The sequence below is a fragment of the Cydia pomonella genome, chromosome 10 (assembly GCF_033807575.1).
Source record: "Cydia pomonella isolate Wapato2018A chromosome 10, ilCydPomo1, whole genome shotgun sequence".
Lineage (NCBI taxonomy): Eukaryota > Metazoa > Arthropoda > Insecta > Lepidoptera > Tortricidae > Cydia > Cydia pomonella.
Window position 1 is genome coordinate 13,026,546 of NC_084712.1, and position 18,372 is coordinate 13,044,917.

Here is an 18,372-nt window from a genome sequence, read left to right on the forward strand (position 1 = left end):
CAATAGTGAAATAATAAGTTAACATTATTATTGCACCATGAAATAAATATAATTTAAATAAAGGTAGCCATAGGCGGTCTTCACCAAATTTAAGAGGGTGTATATCTGTTATAATATAATATGTTACCTCAATTATAATTTTAGATTATTTTTTAGGTCAATAATGTTCACTAGGTTAAGAGCAATTCCTAGCTGAGCAACATTTCAAATCTCGAATTTTTGAAGCTATGTTTCTGTCGCGCTGCGGTGGGCGGGAGCGGGAGCTATCTAAGTGTGAGTGCGCACACACAGACGCGAGACTCGAGCGCTCGCTCATTGCGCGCCGTTGCGTCGACATGTCGACGTCGCCCGCGAGCCGGACGGAATTCATCCTGCGCTGCCCGAAGCAAGTTGTTTTTGGTCTCATATCACAGATCTCATATTTTGATCACATAATATTGTTTACAGTACATATGGTGCTACTTTACCGCACTAGTGCGAAAATTAGCATATTACGTTACTGTGTGGAACATTTAAAGGGCCATATGTACTGTAAAACGTTGTACGATACATGTGCGAATAGGTAATTCGCAACTCGTGTCGATTTAAAACACTCCCTTCGGTCGTGTTTTAATTTATCGCCACTCGTTTCGAATTTCCTATTTTTCGCACTTGTATCGTAATGTACTATTTTCATTTTTATATTATACTGTATCTATTAATTACCATATAGGTAAAAACTGCAAAAAAGAATGATGTCCCTGCTTCGGTCGTCGTCGTACAGTCAAGTGCAAAAATATGTATCGAAAGAATCTTCTCATAAATATGGTACTACGCTCTTATTACACTGGTATAAGATGCTATGAGACATATTTTTGAGTAAGATGTGTACACCCATATTTTTACACTTGACTGTACCTATCCGTGACAGTAAGTTGGGTGTGATCATGGTGTGTTGTGAAATTTTGTAAGTAGGTATAAATATATGGTTAAACTACAATCTATTTAACTTGTAGTACGATGGGGCTAAACTTGGGTCGCCTTATTGAAGAACGTATCGCAATGACAATCTGAGTAAAGTATGTTGGGGTAATGCCGGACAATTTTTGGACCAATTGAGAGAACTCGTGAAAAAACATTTATTCAAGATCTCAGCACATGACAGATTCTTGAAGTACGGAGCAAATCGTTAAATAATAACCGTAGATTCGGCCTGAATTTTGGTAATCTTCAATATAGAACGGTTTCAGTTTTGTACCTGTGTAAAGATGAGACATACTTTTTTTAGGGTAACGAGTGTTTTGCCATCAAGGGAGAACATCGGATGGTGAAAAAAAGTTGCTTCTAATGGAAAGAGAATAAGATATCACAAAGAAATAGGTCCGGTTTCTACCCTTGTCGAATGTATATAAATTGCAGCCACCAATAATTACAAACTTAAAAGTTGTCATCGAAAGTTTTTATTTCGTATTTTTGAATCCGATCTTAACCCTGATACAAAAATTGGTAAAATTGTGGCTCTCAAACTTTGATACCTAATATAAGGCAATTTGATATGTAAACAATGTGCTAAGAAACCTCTTATTGTAAGGTTTACCCGAAGTAATAAAATAAGAAAAACTAAAATAATAGATAGGTTTCGAAGTTTTGACAATTTAAGATCTCGTGAACTGTACAGGTTTAGTGAAAGTGTAAATGTATTATTTATTGAAAGGAATGTACTGGAAGATATTACGTGCTTAAGTAGGAGGGACAAAAATCGAAATAAAAAAATAATCGTGCCCAGTCATTTTTAATGAAGGTCGCCAAAAAAATAAGAATCAAACTTAGAAATCAAAAAGACTAAGTAGTTCTTTAAAAAGGTCAAGGTCACTGAGAGCCCATCTTGAAGTATGGAAAATAAGTAAAATTGCGATTTTGTTGGTATAATTTTGAAATTATATATATATAGTTGATATACAATCTTTTTTTATATAAAATGTAAGGATCGTATGTAAAGAGTAAAGTAAATATATAGGAAAAGGGAGCCCTCTTGAAGCAGTTTAAGGAAACTAATTTCGAAGCCCTATCTCTATTTTGTATCCGAAACTAGCTATGTATGTATGCGTGCACATCTACATATGCATCTGTATGTGTAGGTACTTTATTGCAAAAAATTGCTCATTTGCTATATATTTTGCTCGATTTTGTTATAAAATTCAATATGTATCATCATCCCTATACAATATAAATACTCTTTATTGCACACCTCAATAAAATAAAACAATACAAAAGAAAACAGATACATAAGCACATGTAAACAACATGCGGTCTTATCGCTAAAAAGCGATCTCTTCCAGGCTACCTTTGAGTTGCGGAAATTAAAAAAATGACATTGTCCGTAAGTAGGTGTACAAACACATACATACAAAATAGACTCCCAAAATCTCTTCCTTTTGATTTACCGTCGCGTTGGTAGTGGTACTGGATAAAAATAATGGTACGAAAGTGTGATCAAGAAAACAATAAATGTGATAATTAAGTAGGTCAGTAGGTAAATTGAAGAAAATTTAAAGTTTGACAATCACTGCTGTTTTTTAAATAGGTAAAGATCGGGTTGTTTCTCTTGGATCTTTACCTGGAAGGGTCAAGATCGGATATCGGTCTGCAGCAGTCCTAGGTCTGTTTTGATTGGATAGTTATATTAAAAATATCGAAAAAGAAATTATACATTAAAACAAACACAGTTTGTCACAATACGCAAAATAAATTACAGGGCGAAGATCGGATAGAAGAAAAAAATTGCGAAAATTCGTGCTCCCTGTGATTGCGCATAGCACAAGCCCGACGCCCTGAGCGACGCGGGGACACTGGCAGTCGAGGCGAAATGAAATGGCATCTTACACAATGTTGCCAACATTAAAAAAATAAAGCCAAATTAGGGAGACATGAATGTCCTACGTTCTTCACCCGCATCCGGTATTTACCCAACATACCTACCTTAATCGTTGAACCGCCTCATTTCAAAATGGCCCTTATTTTGATATCGGCTAGCCGTATTGTAATACGGTGGATTATACAATACGACTGCGATACTTATATATAAATCCCCTCGTTAATGTAATTTCATTTTTGCTATCTAGTGGCAAACATCAAAGTAGTTATCTTTTACTTGTGACGCACAAGTGTGAGCAATGTAAAATACTATAAGTATTTCTAAAAAAAATTGCCTTAATTATTGTGATTATACGTAGTCAAAGAAATTGTGATTAATTGATTATTAAATTCGCAAAATGCTGTCGTTTTATTTAAAATAATGTAATAATTAGACCAGTTCCGAAAGTACCGGGAAATCCCTGTTCCTATTTCCACCAGTACCGAAAATCCCGGTTCTTTAAAACAGTACCGGTTCTGCAATCCCTAATAAGGATGTTATGCCCATCACTATTCCTTCTGTATACGTATATTTATAAACTGTCTCCGCCTCCAATTCGTGCGATAAGGACAACTGCAGCTCGGATTAAAATTCACTCGCAAAAAACTCAAAAATCGAGGTTTCGCTCTCGACTGTTTCCTCCTCCAAAACGCAACCAATCATTATGAAATTTTGGAAATTGCAAGAGGAAGAAATAATCTATGCCGCTATGTTTTGATTTTTTGGATATTTATTGTCATATTTGTATACTGTGCCTTTTTTTACAGCCAATTCAATTGAGCCGTTATTGCGATTTTTGAGGCGCTGTAAGTTTCTTCAAAATAAAATAATCCAAAAAAGCAAAACATAGCGGCACAGATATTGATGATATTGATCTTATTTGAAAAAATCATTGCTCTAGGTTCAAAATCCAGGGAGGAAACAGTCGAGAGCGTTTGTATGGAAAAATCACCACTAGGAATTCCTCTTAAGATTCTCAGGCCCCCTAACATAATAAATTTGTATGATTAACCAGAGATATGATTAACAATGTTCCTATTTACTCGGAAAGTTACACCAATATTTTTTTAATTTGGAATATGTTATTTTATTTCTACTCAAAATCACGGGCTTTATCGATCATTACAAGAATAAAGTTTTCCGTGTTCCGTAAAATTCCTGATATTAATCACGGAACGGAAAATGTATGGAAGTTTAGGACCGTTTTTTATTCCAATAGGTCATGAATAAAAAAAAAAGTGTGGCCAATTTTCCATGAATGGCCAATGTAGTGTGGTCAGTTTTTTCTGCAGCTGACCGTATTAACATGTGTCAATAAAAATAAGCAAAACAATTTCGTTAGGTATCTATAGTAATAGTAAAGCTTACACCGGTAAAAATATCCATAAAAATATTAGATTACATAGGTAGGTAGGTATCTGATATTTTATATATATTTTTATGGACATTTTTATAACTCATTAAGCGGATTAATATCAGCTACAAATACTTATGTATACCCATATTAAAATAATATTTACATTTGGATATTATGGTAGGTTTGTATGCTATAAAATTAATCTTTCAAACTTACATTTCGATAAAAGTAACTGCCAACCGGTCAACATTTTGATAGTTCAATTCTATGATGCACTAAATCACTAAGTCCGTGTCCGCATCACTGTCCAATCACCAAAAAATAAATAAAACAGATATAAAATTTCGAATAACACCCACAGTCACTCCAGAACTAAATATGTTTAACGTTATTAGAGTTCGATTCAAAAAATTTAAATTACTTGAATTTAGAACGTAAGGCTGTATGCGGTCGCGGCGCGGGAGTGGTAGGCATTCAGGCGTCATACGCGCGTGCGGCTCTGTTCGCAATAGGCGCGAGCGCAGACGCTCCGGCTCTATATAGCACGGCGAGCATGGAGGATGGCTGACGAACTGAAGTATTGAAACCTATTATATGCGAATCTCCTGAGGGTCAAAATTTGGCGCAGGCGCTAACTATTACGAAAACAAGTTTTACCTACTTTATGAATGAATGAAAATGCTTTACTGCCACAAAAAAAACAAGTATACAAAATAAGTAAACTAATTTAAATTAACTATTCTGATAATGTGTTTTCTAAATAATGTGGCAAACGGTTTTAGCGTCAGCATTATGCTGAAAATGCTCGCCCACATGGGCTCACCATCAGTTTATCATCTCACCCCATCTTCCAAATCAGAGGGAAAACTAGACACCTAAATTGGTCTTGATTGATGAAAAAGTGAGGAATCCCTCGAGTGGTGAAGGCCCGGTGGCGGTGGATCAGACATCTAATTCATTCTAGAGTTCATATACAAGGTGTAACAAAAATAGTGGGGATCTGTTTAAGGGCATATTCGGTATCGTGTTCTGATCCTATAATTGTATTGGTTCTCTACTACCTAATATACTAACAATATGCTGTAATAACAATGTTCTGATTAGGAAATAGGAAAAGATTTTTTTACTCGGAAAAAAATATATGGTGCAAGTCGTCCAAGTCGCAATTCCCTCCATACAAAAGCCAAAAATGTTTCGTGTAAACATACATTTTCTTCTACTTTTTCCTATTCAGGACGCGATGCCGAATACCTACTAATATGTATTTTAGAAAAACCCAAATGAAAATATTTGATAAAAAAATAATTTGATTTGTTCACAAAGTTGTACACCCTACTAACTATACAATATAACAAAACATAAATATACCTACCAATGTTTTTTTTTAAATCTACATATATTGTTTTAACTTTCTGGCTTGCCGACGAAAAATGAGATTTAATAACTTTTTTGTGATCTTGTGATGAATGCCTTAAAAATTAGTAAATTATTTGTTAATATGAAAAATAAACTCTGGACATCATCGTCATTAAGAGGGAAGTAGGTATAGCACGTGACCCTCCATACAAAAACAGAAAACGTTTTTCCCCTTCTAAATATTTTCCATTCTCCATATTTTTTTAGTATATTATTGACACAATGAAAAAGTAAGTTTTTTTTTAACGTTTTTTTTTCACAATAGCGATACCTAGAATATATTATGCTGAAGCGATCGACATCAAAATCAAAGTGATTTGTTAAGTTTTAGTTAGTGGAAACCGTTTTCTCCCGAAATGGAATTTCATAGAAAAAGTGCAGTTATTTCGTTAGGATCGCAAAGCTATTCTTCCCTCCTAAGTACTTCAAATTTAAGTAACTTCAGTAATTGTTTCCAATAAACGACTTAAAAAAAAATATTTATCATACAAACCTCGGTTCGGCCACAATTGTTTACACATAACAGATTCTAGATCTTATTTGTTGCAAATTAACAGTATTCGGTTTTTGAATCTCTCGCATCTCGCATTAAAAATCAGCCAGTAGATATACCAGAAACTATTATTTAATTAATAAAACATAAAAAAGTAGTTGTATCTATACAGTCAATAATAATAATATAATCCTAATAGCTTCACAAAAAGATATAGCAAAAACATCTGCAACATATCTTCGTATTATTTAGCTATTACATTTCCTGAACCTAAAATTGCAATTAGTTATAAACACATTAGTCAATCGTGTCTAGTCGGCTAACATTGCAATGCTTCCGGTTTAAATGGAGCAGTTGGAGCGGTCAAAATAATCCTAATTACATTAATTACATAAATGCACTTACGTAATCGTAACGAGCACGAAAGGTCAAGTTTAGACCCATACAAACACTGCAGTTCGAAGTAGCGCATGTTCCACTTTCACTGCACTTACATAGAGAAAACAACTTTGAAAAAAAATGATACAGGCTTTTGTCTTCATTAATACTTACTTATATGTACCTATTGTTTGCAAAAAAAAAGAATGTTATTTATAAATTTATAAAAATACGAAATTTTATTATTTTTTTCGATTTTATTTCAAAAAAAAGTTTTATTTAAATGAACACGTCATAAGTTACGTTAAGGATAATTAGATACTTTTAACCTGCCTTACTAACATTGCATAAGCTTTACCATTCTAAACATCAACCCTTTGTTTGCACAAGAATAACAATCGTTCAACGTTTTCCTCGTGTTCAAATAATTCCTATCTACGAGTACGAACCAATTAGTTTTTGTGTTGAGATTGCAAAGCCAATCCATTAGAACTTTATTCAAAACGTAGAAGCAAATCTATTACTCGTTCTCATAAACAATTCTCAGAAAAAGTAAAATGGCTTTTTAATATTCAATAAAACGAACTACAAGAACTTGTTTGTTTAACGGAGCAAATAACCTAGTGCGTATTATTTTGCATAACATCAATAACATTAAACATATTATACCAATGTCTCTACGTCATTGATTTTAATTTTTGTAGTTTAATTTTAGACATTAAATTACACGGTCACGTTGAAGTCGATAAAACTTTCTACCTCATTAATCTGCTGTCAGGGTTAAATTTGAAGCTCTACGCCATTTTTAGAATCTATGTTTATGGTCTATGTTTTTGACGACCGGTTTGGCCTAGTGGGTAGTGACCCTGCCTACGAAGCTGATGGTCCCTGGTTCAAATCCTGGTAAGGGCATTTATTCGTGTGATGAGCATGGATATTTGTTCCTGAGTAATGGGTGTTTTCTATGTATTTAAGTATTTATAAATGTTAATATATTATATATATCGTTGTCTAAGTACCCGCAACACAAGCCTTATTTAGCTTGCTGTGGGACTTAGTCAATTTGTGTAATACTCGTAATGTCCTATAATATTAATTTATTAAAAAAAAAAATGTTTCCAAACTTCAATGGTATAAGGTGCGCTGGCGCTGTGCGTGGTCTTTCAGTATCTATATTACGCTACTATTTATCTTATGAATTTTAATTTAATTACTTACCTGTATGTACATATGTCAGGTCTTCAGTACCCCTAGTGTAAATATTTTCGACAGCGAAACGTTACGTACGCGTTTGCGTTAAGTGTCATTTTGTATGTGATTTTTGACTTTCCAAAACGTCCCGCTTGGCGCGCTGTTCAAAAACCCATACAAAATGAGACTTAACGCAAACGCGTACGTCACGTTTCGCTATCGACTAAATTTACACTAGGGGCACAGGTAACAATAAAATTGTCTCAATACATGATACCCATATCGGGTGTGGCAATGACAGATGTTTCTTATAAATTTAATACGAAATCTATCTCACTAATACGAACGAAGGTCTACTTATTTTATAAACTAATTAATGCGACAGGACGGAGTGGTGATTAGAAAAATTTGTTGCATTATAATAAGATTTACAAATGGTCAATGTCGTCTATAAATTAACTGCAAAAGAACCCTAGACTGTAAATAAAATTAAATCATCGTCAAATACCTTGCCAAAGTTCATCTCAATTACGCTCTTGGATTATTGAAAATAGATTGAGTAGGTAGATAATGAAGAAATTACTTAATATAATTATGTACAGTCACCTGCACAGAAAAGGTACCAAAGTCTAAAAGTGCTACGCGAATAGTATTGCTGACTGAACCCTAAAAAATCACTTTTTGCACAAATTCAAGCAAATTAATCTTGAATGCGTATTGTATTAGGCACCTCCTGCTAGTTAGTTTATTGTTAGTTTGTTTGTCTTCTCCAAGATAATATCAAAAATACTGGTAAACAAACAAAATCAAATAAGTGTTATAACTTAAAAAAATAATGTCGTAAGGTTTGCAGAACACACTAAATACTTTGCTGAGAAGTTTAATTAATCCTGTCACTTACCTTCAATTTGTCTTTCGAAAAGATTCATCAGGAATAATAAAATTGTCAATGACAATGTAATTTATTTAATGTATTTTGCAAAGTGTGCACAACTAGGTACATGCAAGAGGGACTTAGCTGTGTTATTTTTACGTATGTACAGTCTAATTATACTTTCGATTAATGCCAAAATTATACCGTTTACAAATAATCACTATTTTGCGATGATTTGTTAGTAATTCATTAAATTATTATAACTGTATTTTTCATGAATAACCTAACGTGTTTTTCCAAAGATAGTCACAAATCTATTAGATTTAATAAATACATATTCATAAAATAACCTGATCTGTATTATAATTAATGAGGCAGTTTGCGGAACACATTAGTTACCGAGCTTAGAGGCCTGATTCGATTTTTCTTTTTGATAGCGTGTGACATCGTAAATGTTGATATGTTGTCACTATATTACGAAGTTTTCCATATAATATGTAAATGTCTAAATAGGTACGTCATTTTAACATTACTTGTTATATTTAAATTGCTCTGATAATATCGCCACTTCTCATAAGAATAGTGAAATGGTCTCTATGTCACGATATGTCATTAAAACAAGTCAAATGGTGTATCCGTTTGATAAGCAGTAAGCACACATACCTATATTTTGTAATAGATGTATTGTCTGTAGGTTATTAGTTGTCCAAAAAGTTGGTCAAAATGAAGCGTTTATGCAAAACATAATATTAACCGCTTAACCGACTTTGGATGATACCTATTCTGTTTTTAAGTTTAAAAATCGGCCAAGCACATACGGTACGGGCCATACTCAGTGTAGGGTTTAGAAGTTACCATTCTGTTAAAATAGGGCAAACGGGGGCTATTAGTTTTTATTTTATTTTTATTATTAGTTAGTATCATGTACATTACAAACTTAAGGGAGTACTTGCAGTGCTTTCTACTTTTTACTAAGAAGAGAAGATTTTTTGCAATGACTCAAAACGACTAGACCGATCATGTTCGCTATAGTTTTAATTGAAAGTATTTATTAAGCTTTTGTTTTACGATTTTATTCATATTTTTGGACTCATGGTTCAAAAGATCTCTATGAAAAATATGTGTGCCCTCTGGCAGGGCACACATATTTTTGTTCTTTCAGAGGGACTATTTCCGTAAATATTAATTTTATCAAAAATGGTTTTGTAGACCCTTATACGTTTTGAAATACCCTATGCAACGATAACGACACTTATATGAGTCAAAGCAAAAAAAAACACAAACAAAAATTTTTTTTGGTAAGTTACCAAAAAATTTTTTTTGTAGTTTCTATTTTACCATTCTATCGCAGTGCATGATTTATGTATCCATGCCAAATTGCAGTTTTCTAGCACTATAGATCACTGAGCAAAGCCGCGGACGGACGGACAGACATGGGACAGACTGACATGGCGAACCTATAAGGGTTTCTAGGTGACTACGAAAACCTTAAAAGTGCGATTTTTAGAGGATATCAGCGAACTTTTTAGCGGGCAGTGGGGTTTATTCAAAAAGTTTATAGGTATTCCAGTAGTATTCCAATACTAGTGCGTCCAGATACTTTTGAAAAACATCTTACTGCGAGGACAGAGCGACGTAATTTGTACATACCTAATATGAAATCATATGAGCTGCGGCAAAATATGATAGTCAAGCTGATGGTATACATATTTACAATCATTTATGCAATTTGTTTTTGATACCGTTTTGTTACGTCAAATGGACGATTTCCTAAAATCCTTGATTTGACTTAAATCCATCTAAATGCTTCTCATTAACTTTTTCACGTCAGCATAACCAGATCCCTACTACCTACACGCTTAGAGATCAAGTATTGAATAAGGTTAATTTCATGAGAGACTTAGGTGTAATACATGATTCAAAACTTCTTTTCGATATGCCTTTAGAGAACATTGTAAGTAATGCCTTAAAATCATTGGGGTTTCTAATGCGTAACTCTGGTCATTTTACTCAAGCTAAGACGCTGAAAGTTCTTTATTGCTTTAGTTAGGAATAAACTGGAATACGCTTCTCAAATCTGGAACCCCTGCTAAGGAACCTACATTGATAGAATTGAACGCGTTCAAAAAAAGTTTCTAAAATTTCTTAACTTTAAACTTAAATGCCCTTATAATTCAACTTACTACTACAGTATGCGCAAAAAACATCATTTAATACCGTCATATAAACGACGTGAGATAGCTGACATCACCTTCATTCTCTATATCACAAGTGGTACTCTCGATTGCCCCGAACTGCTTCACAAACTTTCATTTAATACGCCTACTCGGTCTAAACTTATTTTCCCCCCTCTTTCAGTTAAATGTGTTTCATCCAAATATAGGCAAAATAGTTTTTTGATTCGAGCCAGTCGTCGCTTAAATAATGTGACAAGAGAGCTAGATATTGACATATTCAAGTGTTTCATTCCTTCTGCGAGGCGTAAATTGGTCAAGCTGCTTCAATTGAAAAGACTTGACAGGTAGTTGGTTGGTATGTATGCCCGTGCCCGAAGTAGGTATAGTTTCTAGATAATACCCAAGTTCTAATTTTCAATTCAATTCTAGTAATATTTCATTTCAAGCATGGTGTCAAATAACTTATTTTAAATACAGTGAACATCCCTATACATAACGTTGTTAACATATTATTGCATGTGCCTATGTAAAATAGTGCGTGTTTTTTAACTTAATGTTAAATATTAAGATGTTGCTATATGTGAGATCCTATAATTGGCTCTGTCTCACTATTTATGTTGTTATTAGCATAGTTATAGCTGTTGGCTCTCCATGTAAAATAAATAAATAAATAAGCATACCGATATCGATCGACAATGTCGGAGTAAACTAATCACCATGAAAACAACCGTAACTAGTAGCTCTGTGAGATGTAGACCTCGCGATAAGATTGATTATATAAAAACAATAAATACTTCGTTGAATCATTGTGCCATGGTTTAATGTCACTTAAGTCCTTTATGCCAAATTACACTATTTTGAACATTTTCCAAAAAAACAAAACAGAATTTTTTTATGTAACTACTGAACCTGCTCACAAAAGTTCACGAGAATCGGTTGAGATGAGAATTGCAATTAGTAGAGGAGAACATCCCGTGTCAAAAGTCAAAACGAAGACCCTCGCTGACGCTTCGGTCAACAAGTAACATTGATAAACAATGTAATTGTAATGAGTTATCGAATGACACTTACTTTTAATATTTTCACCTAAATTTTGCAAAACAAAAACCAATAATATACGCATCACAATAATAGTACATTGTGCAACGAAGGGGGTCAAGGGAAATTTGGACACGAGGGTGGTAATAATAAAAATTAAAGACCCGAGTTTGCAATATTTATACCCCCGGAGTTACACACAATGTTTTTCATCACACTTGCGAAGAAAATACTAAATTTTAAGCGCATTAATTCTTATATACGTTGTAAACAGGTTAGGCATCGAAGGCACAGACCTATTCGGCATTCAGCCACGATTGAAAATTGTGTAAAAATAATTTAATCGGCTGTTAAATAAATAAATAAATAAATACAATAGGACTTTATTACACAAATTGACTAAGTCCCACAGTAAGCTCAATAAGGCTTGTGTTGTGTGTTGAGGGTACTTAGACAACGATATATATAATATAGAAATATTTATAAATACTTAAATACATAGAAAACACCCATGACTCAAGAACAAATATCCATGCTCATCACACGAATACATGCCCTTACCAGGATTTGAACCCGGGACCATCAGCTTCGTAGGCAGGGTCACTACCCACTAGGCCATGGCCATGTTTAATCATAACCAAAAATATTAAATTATACAGAATTTTAAAAGTAAAACTCATCTATGCTACTTGGTTTGTATGAATAAGTGATATAATAAAAAAAAGCTATAACTCCCTAAGGCCTAAGTTATAGCTTTTTTTTCACAATCCCACGAGAACAAAATAGGTCTTTGTCCTTCAGTACACCTGCATGAAATACGATCTTTTTCGAGCAAGTGTTATGAAAAGATAATAAGTAGGTTTAAGTAGATTTTAAGTGGTAGGGCCTAGATATAGGTACATATTGTGATAATGATGTGCGAATTGTCACACCAACAGCATGAGTTATTTGCTTAGAGGAATCCTAAAAAAACATGAGTAGGTATATTTGTTAAGATATATATCGGACAACAGTTTTCATTAAATAAACACTGTGTACAGCACTTTAGCGTCTTGATAATAGAGGCTATGTTCAGATATTTGTAAACGCCTTGGCCTCTCCGATATATCCGATCTGGGTGCTTAGGCAACGTGCCAATCGTTAGCGCTCTGTAGCGTGGCGTAGTCATCTCTCTATCACTTTTCTATATTTTCCACATTGACATTCGACACACCGCGACAGTGCGTTTCGTTCGCTACGGAGCGTTAAGGATTGGTACGTTGGCTAAGCACCCTGATGGCGTCAGTACGATGTTCACAACGAAAATATCAAGCTGACTGATATAAATATATATAAATAAATAGGTATACGAAATAAGACCTTGGGGTCTGTTGATAAGACTCTAAATGGGAGTAGAAGTACATGCGGCCCAGGTAGTGAAATCTTAAACACCGTGCGCTACGCACCTTTGGTGGAAACTTCCATCCACGAGTATTTGCAGATTCACATCATAATTAAGGTACAGTAGGTTCAAACGGATTTAAAAAAAAGTCGTAACGCTTTTTTGGATCACAATACGGCTGCCATAAATTTAATCAGCAATCTTTAGGCTTTTCTCAGGAGCTTGTACCTACTCGAATCCTGAGTTTTTGACTTTCGCTCGATATAAAAATATTGAACATAGGTCTAAAAGCACTTAAAAAATGTGTAACAAATTATGCACAAAAGCGAAATATATCAAAATTGCTTCTAAAAATCAGTAATATAATGTTTGAGGGAACGCATCGATTATGTTTTTTATTTATTTAAATGTACAACATAAAACATGACATCCGCGCTCCCGGGCACGCACTTCCATCTTGCTAAGGTACGCTTAGTGAGATTGAGAGAAGAACACGAACTTATTGCACCTTAAGTAGGTATAATTTGAACATGCAGAAATTAACCATTAGTTGGACACCTGAAAAAATATATTTTTGTTACGCCTAGAGCCCAATTTAAACGCTTATTTTAATATAGAACAATATGTCATTTTTTTTTTGTGGATTAGATCTGTCATCTGTCACATTGACATTTCTGGTTGAAGAAGTTGGTTATTGGCTACGGTTGTTGGCTATAGCATGTCCGTAACCATTTCATAACAAGATTATATAATTCGAGTCACCCTCCTGGTCAAGACATGGTAATTAGTAATTACTACATTGCTGTCTACAAATAACGAAGGAAAAAGAGTTAATAAATAGGTAAGCTGATAAATATATTTAGTTTTTTTTTACCTACGAACAGGATGAAACAAAATAATCATGAAGTTAAACTATGTAAATAACCTACAGTTAACTTTATATTATAAATGATAATATTTTATAGAATTGAGTAGTAGGTAAACAATAACACTCGGGGAAACAATTAACACTTTCGGTGCTGGGCGCCCTGTTACCAGTACAAAATGAACACACATACGTGTTCTTGGCAGTGAATGTGATGAACTTATTAACAAATAAGGTGGAATTTATTTGAATCGTCTATTTGACGTGGAGAATTAAACGATCCCTCATAATGGTATAAAATAGAAGTAGTATACCAATTTCATGAGTAGAGCCGCGTTTTTATCAGGCTCTTTAATTGTTAAAAATAATGGAATTATGTAATTGAGCATTACTCGAACATCTTGTATTACCTATGTTGTACAAATAAAATCATTGAATCTTTGGAGCATGGTCAATACTTATAATTTACTTCAATATTTTACCACAAAAATTGACCGATTTGGTACCACAAGCCTTCTTCTGCGAAGTTATTTCTAATGCTAATAAACGAAGTATAGGGATATTATTATTAATAATATGACAAACAACACTAACTCATACCTAACCGAGAGATAAATTAAAACTCAAAACTCAGTCAGAGCTAACACCAGACAAAGATATCATAATTCAAAATATAGAAAACTCAAACATTTTCAGTTGAAAACAGCAAATAAGAACTATCTGATAACAATAGCACTTCATTAATAATTCTGGAAAATACGCAGTCGCTGCGCTTTAAATAAGAGATGTAATAAAAGCAAAAACGAATCTTAAGGAATATAACCACGAGTTGAACTTGAAAGATGGTCTGAATGATAATATACCTATCGGTTTAAGTATATATATTATCAGGTTAACGAACATACTTACGTATGCTGTTCGTCTTACCTAAATCTAAAAATCCTCCTTTTCTCCTTTACTACTTATATATGAGTTTCGCTGTTAGTTTCTTTAAATACAGGACACGACGTATAGATAAGGCTAGCTATGGTACCTATGTATACATTCATAGCAACTTTTCAAGTCGTAGAGACGTGGTTTATTCAACATAACCATTTATAAATATTGATATTTGACGATCCGTGGAAATCACACTAAAGTCCTAAACATATTCCGAGAAGGAATCTTGTAAATAGTAGTAAATACTCGGTATGGTGGTTGGTTTTGAATCCTATTCACCGAGTGAACTGTAACTGCGGATAAACTTATTATGTAAAACAAAAAATATATCAACATGGTTATTTCCAAACTGCAAAGTGGCTTTAGATATGATAAAACAAAGCGCATTTATAACTTGTTCGGTGCTGATTTGATTCGATGTCAGAGCGCCTATATTTTAGATTAATCGGAAACTGGGTCAAATGAGAGTAGTTACCAAGCAAGATTTAATTAGGTTCACAAACACGCCTACGGGTACCAAGAATGGTATTGTATAGGTAATACAGAAAAATTGTACACTAACACATCATTAGTTACTATCATTACAGATTATATAGTATGTGGAAGTTGTTCGTATTTCCTAGCAGAGAATCCTTGCAGGCGGGATATTTATTTCAGTGCTTGAAACTCAAATAAGAAAAACGCAATATATATTATATATACCCAATGTAAATAGATACCCAAGTCGTTAACGTTAACGTCCACAGAAGTGACCTTTTTCTAAAATGTATTTGACCGCTGTACTGTGTAAAAAAAACTCGTAGGTAGTGTAGGTAAAGAGTGCTACACACATTTGTATAAAATATTTATTAATTTGTCATTATTTAGTTTTTGATAAATGCGCTCTATCTACGTAATAGTAAGTGAAACTGCAGTCACTTTCGTAACTCGTACTAGTGCTTACACTTAATGACTATTTAATGACATTTGGGAAACAAATTGCTCCTTGCCAAGTGTCAAAGAACAAATGTCCTCCACACAAACCAAGATGATAATCGTACATGGTCAAACGCCGATTAAATAAAAACTTTTTACAAAAAAAAGTAAACCGACTTCAAAAAGGATACAATAAAATATTATCCTTTTTAGGGTTCCGTAGTCAACTATAGTTTCCCAACCCTTATAGTTTCGCCATGTCCGTCTGTCTGTCTGTCTGTCCGAGGCTTTGCTCCGTGGTCGTTAGTGCTAGAAAGCTGAAATTTGGCATGGATATATAAATCAATAAAGCCGACAAAGTCGTACAATAAAATCTAAAAAAAAATTCTTTTTTAGGGTACTTCCCCTACACGTAAAGTGTGGGTGAAATTTCTTTTTCGCTTCAACCCTAGAGTGTGGGGTATCGTTGGAAAGGTCTTTCAAAACGAATAGGGGTTTTCACGAATTTCATTTTTTGATAAAGTGAATATATTCGGAGATAATAGCTCCGAAAGAAAAAAAAATGTGTCCCCCCCCTCTAACTTTTGAACCATAGGTCCAAAAAATATGAAAAAAATCGTGGAAGTAGAGCTTAAGAAAGACATTAAATGAAAACTATAGCGGACATGATCAGTTTAGCTGTTTTTGAGTTATCGCAAAAAGTTTTCGCTTCATAGTAAAAAGACTTACTTTAATTAGGTACTAATTATGCAAATTTGCCTATTTGTTTAATTCGGGTGAAAGGTACCGTTTCATCCCTTGGTTAACAATTTACTATACTTTAAGCTTCAGTTTAGCTTATTGTGACGGAAGAGTAACTACGGAACCCTACACTGAGCGTGGCCGACATACTCTTCGCCGGTTTTTAAGTATATTAGTTACCAACTGATATGTTTGAAGTCGGTGCCAAGCCAAATAGTAACAATACCGGTCAAAAATAATCAACTGTATGTCTACAAATCACATTACAACTGTAGTAATAGGTATTATAAACGTGGAATAAATTGTATCTGTCTCTTTGTTACCTTTTCACGGCTTGTTACTGTTTCCATTTTTCGTTTTAAGTCATTGTTGTTAAGAGCTTATGAGTAACGCGTGACGCAAGAATGAAGAACACAATCATGTTTAAGACTAAATTCGTTAATAAATAATCAGGATTTTCCTCGAGTCCGTCTGGGAAATCGTTCCTGCCACTACTCTAAATCTAGCCTCCGCCTTGCCACTGACCCAATCCCTCAACCCTCCGATCACTCAACCTCACAGCATCAACCCCTGATCACTGAAACCCTTAACCCTGAACCACCAAACCTTCAACCGCCATTCCCCGACCCCTCAACCCCAGACCATTTAACTCCTAATCCTAACCCCCAATTCCTCAACTTCCAACCCCCAACATGTTCGCTAGCGTAACTTACTTTCTATGCATCTCGCTCGTACTGGCATGCTATTAGTGAGAGCAAGATGTATAGAAAGTAAGTTACGAACACGTCAGCTAATATGTAGAGCCAAATTCGTGGGAAGGCTACAGTTGCACTACATCAAATTGGTAGTTTTCGAGAGGAAATGCTTGATTTGCTTAAGAATACAGTCAAATCACCATACATGTGTCGGACGGTGTCGGAGTAATCGGTGAACATACTACATTAAAAAATAACATCATCATTATCATCAAAAAATTATCATCATCAGATCCACTTCATCAAATTGGTTAAGAAAACACCCAAATCACCATACATCAAGCCTTCATCAAGAAATGAGGAGTTCCCTCAATTTCTAATGGATCCCATCATCAGATCAGAACCAAATGAAAATGGAACCAACTTGGAAATACCTCCTTCTTCTATGAAATTGAAGTCTGTTAAAAAGTAAAAATGTATCGGGAAAACAGATGCAAAGAAATGTTACGTGATCATTTCCATACACTATTTCAGTTTCGATTGGCGTTTGTTATCAACGATTGTCACTTGACTAGGCCCCCAGGTGACCGCATTTCATTAACACGGATTTTAGTGTTAGTCATTACATAGTATTACCTAATAGTTAACCTTGACGAAAACCTCAAGAGGCTTTCTCTGCATAAAAACAACACAAAAGATGCTGGCTGAGTAACTGTTAAGCTAAAATCGACTGTTAATGTAGTTATTGAATTCTGTGAATAATGGGTCTTTTTAACAGGGTCACTGAAGTGAAATCCGAAACAATACAAGCTACAGGGAAACTGTCTTAATTTTTTTGTGACTACAATTTTGGTAGAGTCTGTGCGGAAAGAGAAGAGTCGTGGCAGAAATGGGAACTAACATTATCAATTTTATATGGTAATCAAACCTTTGACACATGCATATTTATCTAATAAAAAGTAAATAAACTTATGTCATTGTGTATTATTTTTATTTATAAAAACAGCAAGATTTATGTA

General features: G+C 34.1%; 2 protein-coding genes across 3 annotated transcripts in view; one reads left to right on the forward strand and one right to left on the reverse strand.

The window, feature by feature from the left end:
- Positions 1-18,372, reverse strand: part of LOC133522129 (putative inorganic phosphate cotransporter) — a 74,525-nt gene that overhangs the window by 34,754 nt on the left and 21,399 nt on the right. Inside the window, exon 1 of one of the 2 annotated variants that reach the window (XM_061857353.1) lies at positions 4,467-4,939. The exons of the other annotated variant lie outside the window; for it this stretch is intronic. Coding sequence (XP_061713337.1) covers positions 4,467-4,500 — 34 coding nt within the window. The 5' untranslated portion in view covers positions 4,501-4,939. Of the gene's footprint in view, positions 1-4,466; positions 4,940-18,372 lie in introns of those variants that run through there. 2 annotated transcript variants of the gene reach the window in all.
- The window catches only part of LOC133522123 (ionotropic receptor 75a-like), a 55,460-nt gene that overhangs the window by 8,425 nt on the left and 28,663 nt on the right, over positions 1-18,372 (forward strand). The gene's annotated exons all lie outside the window — the stretch shown is intronic.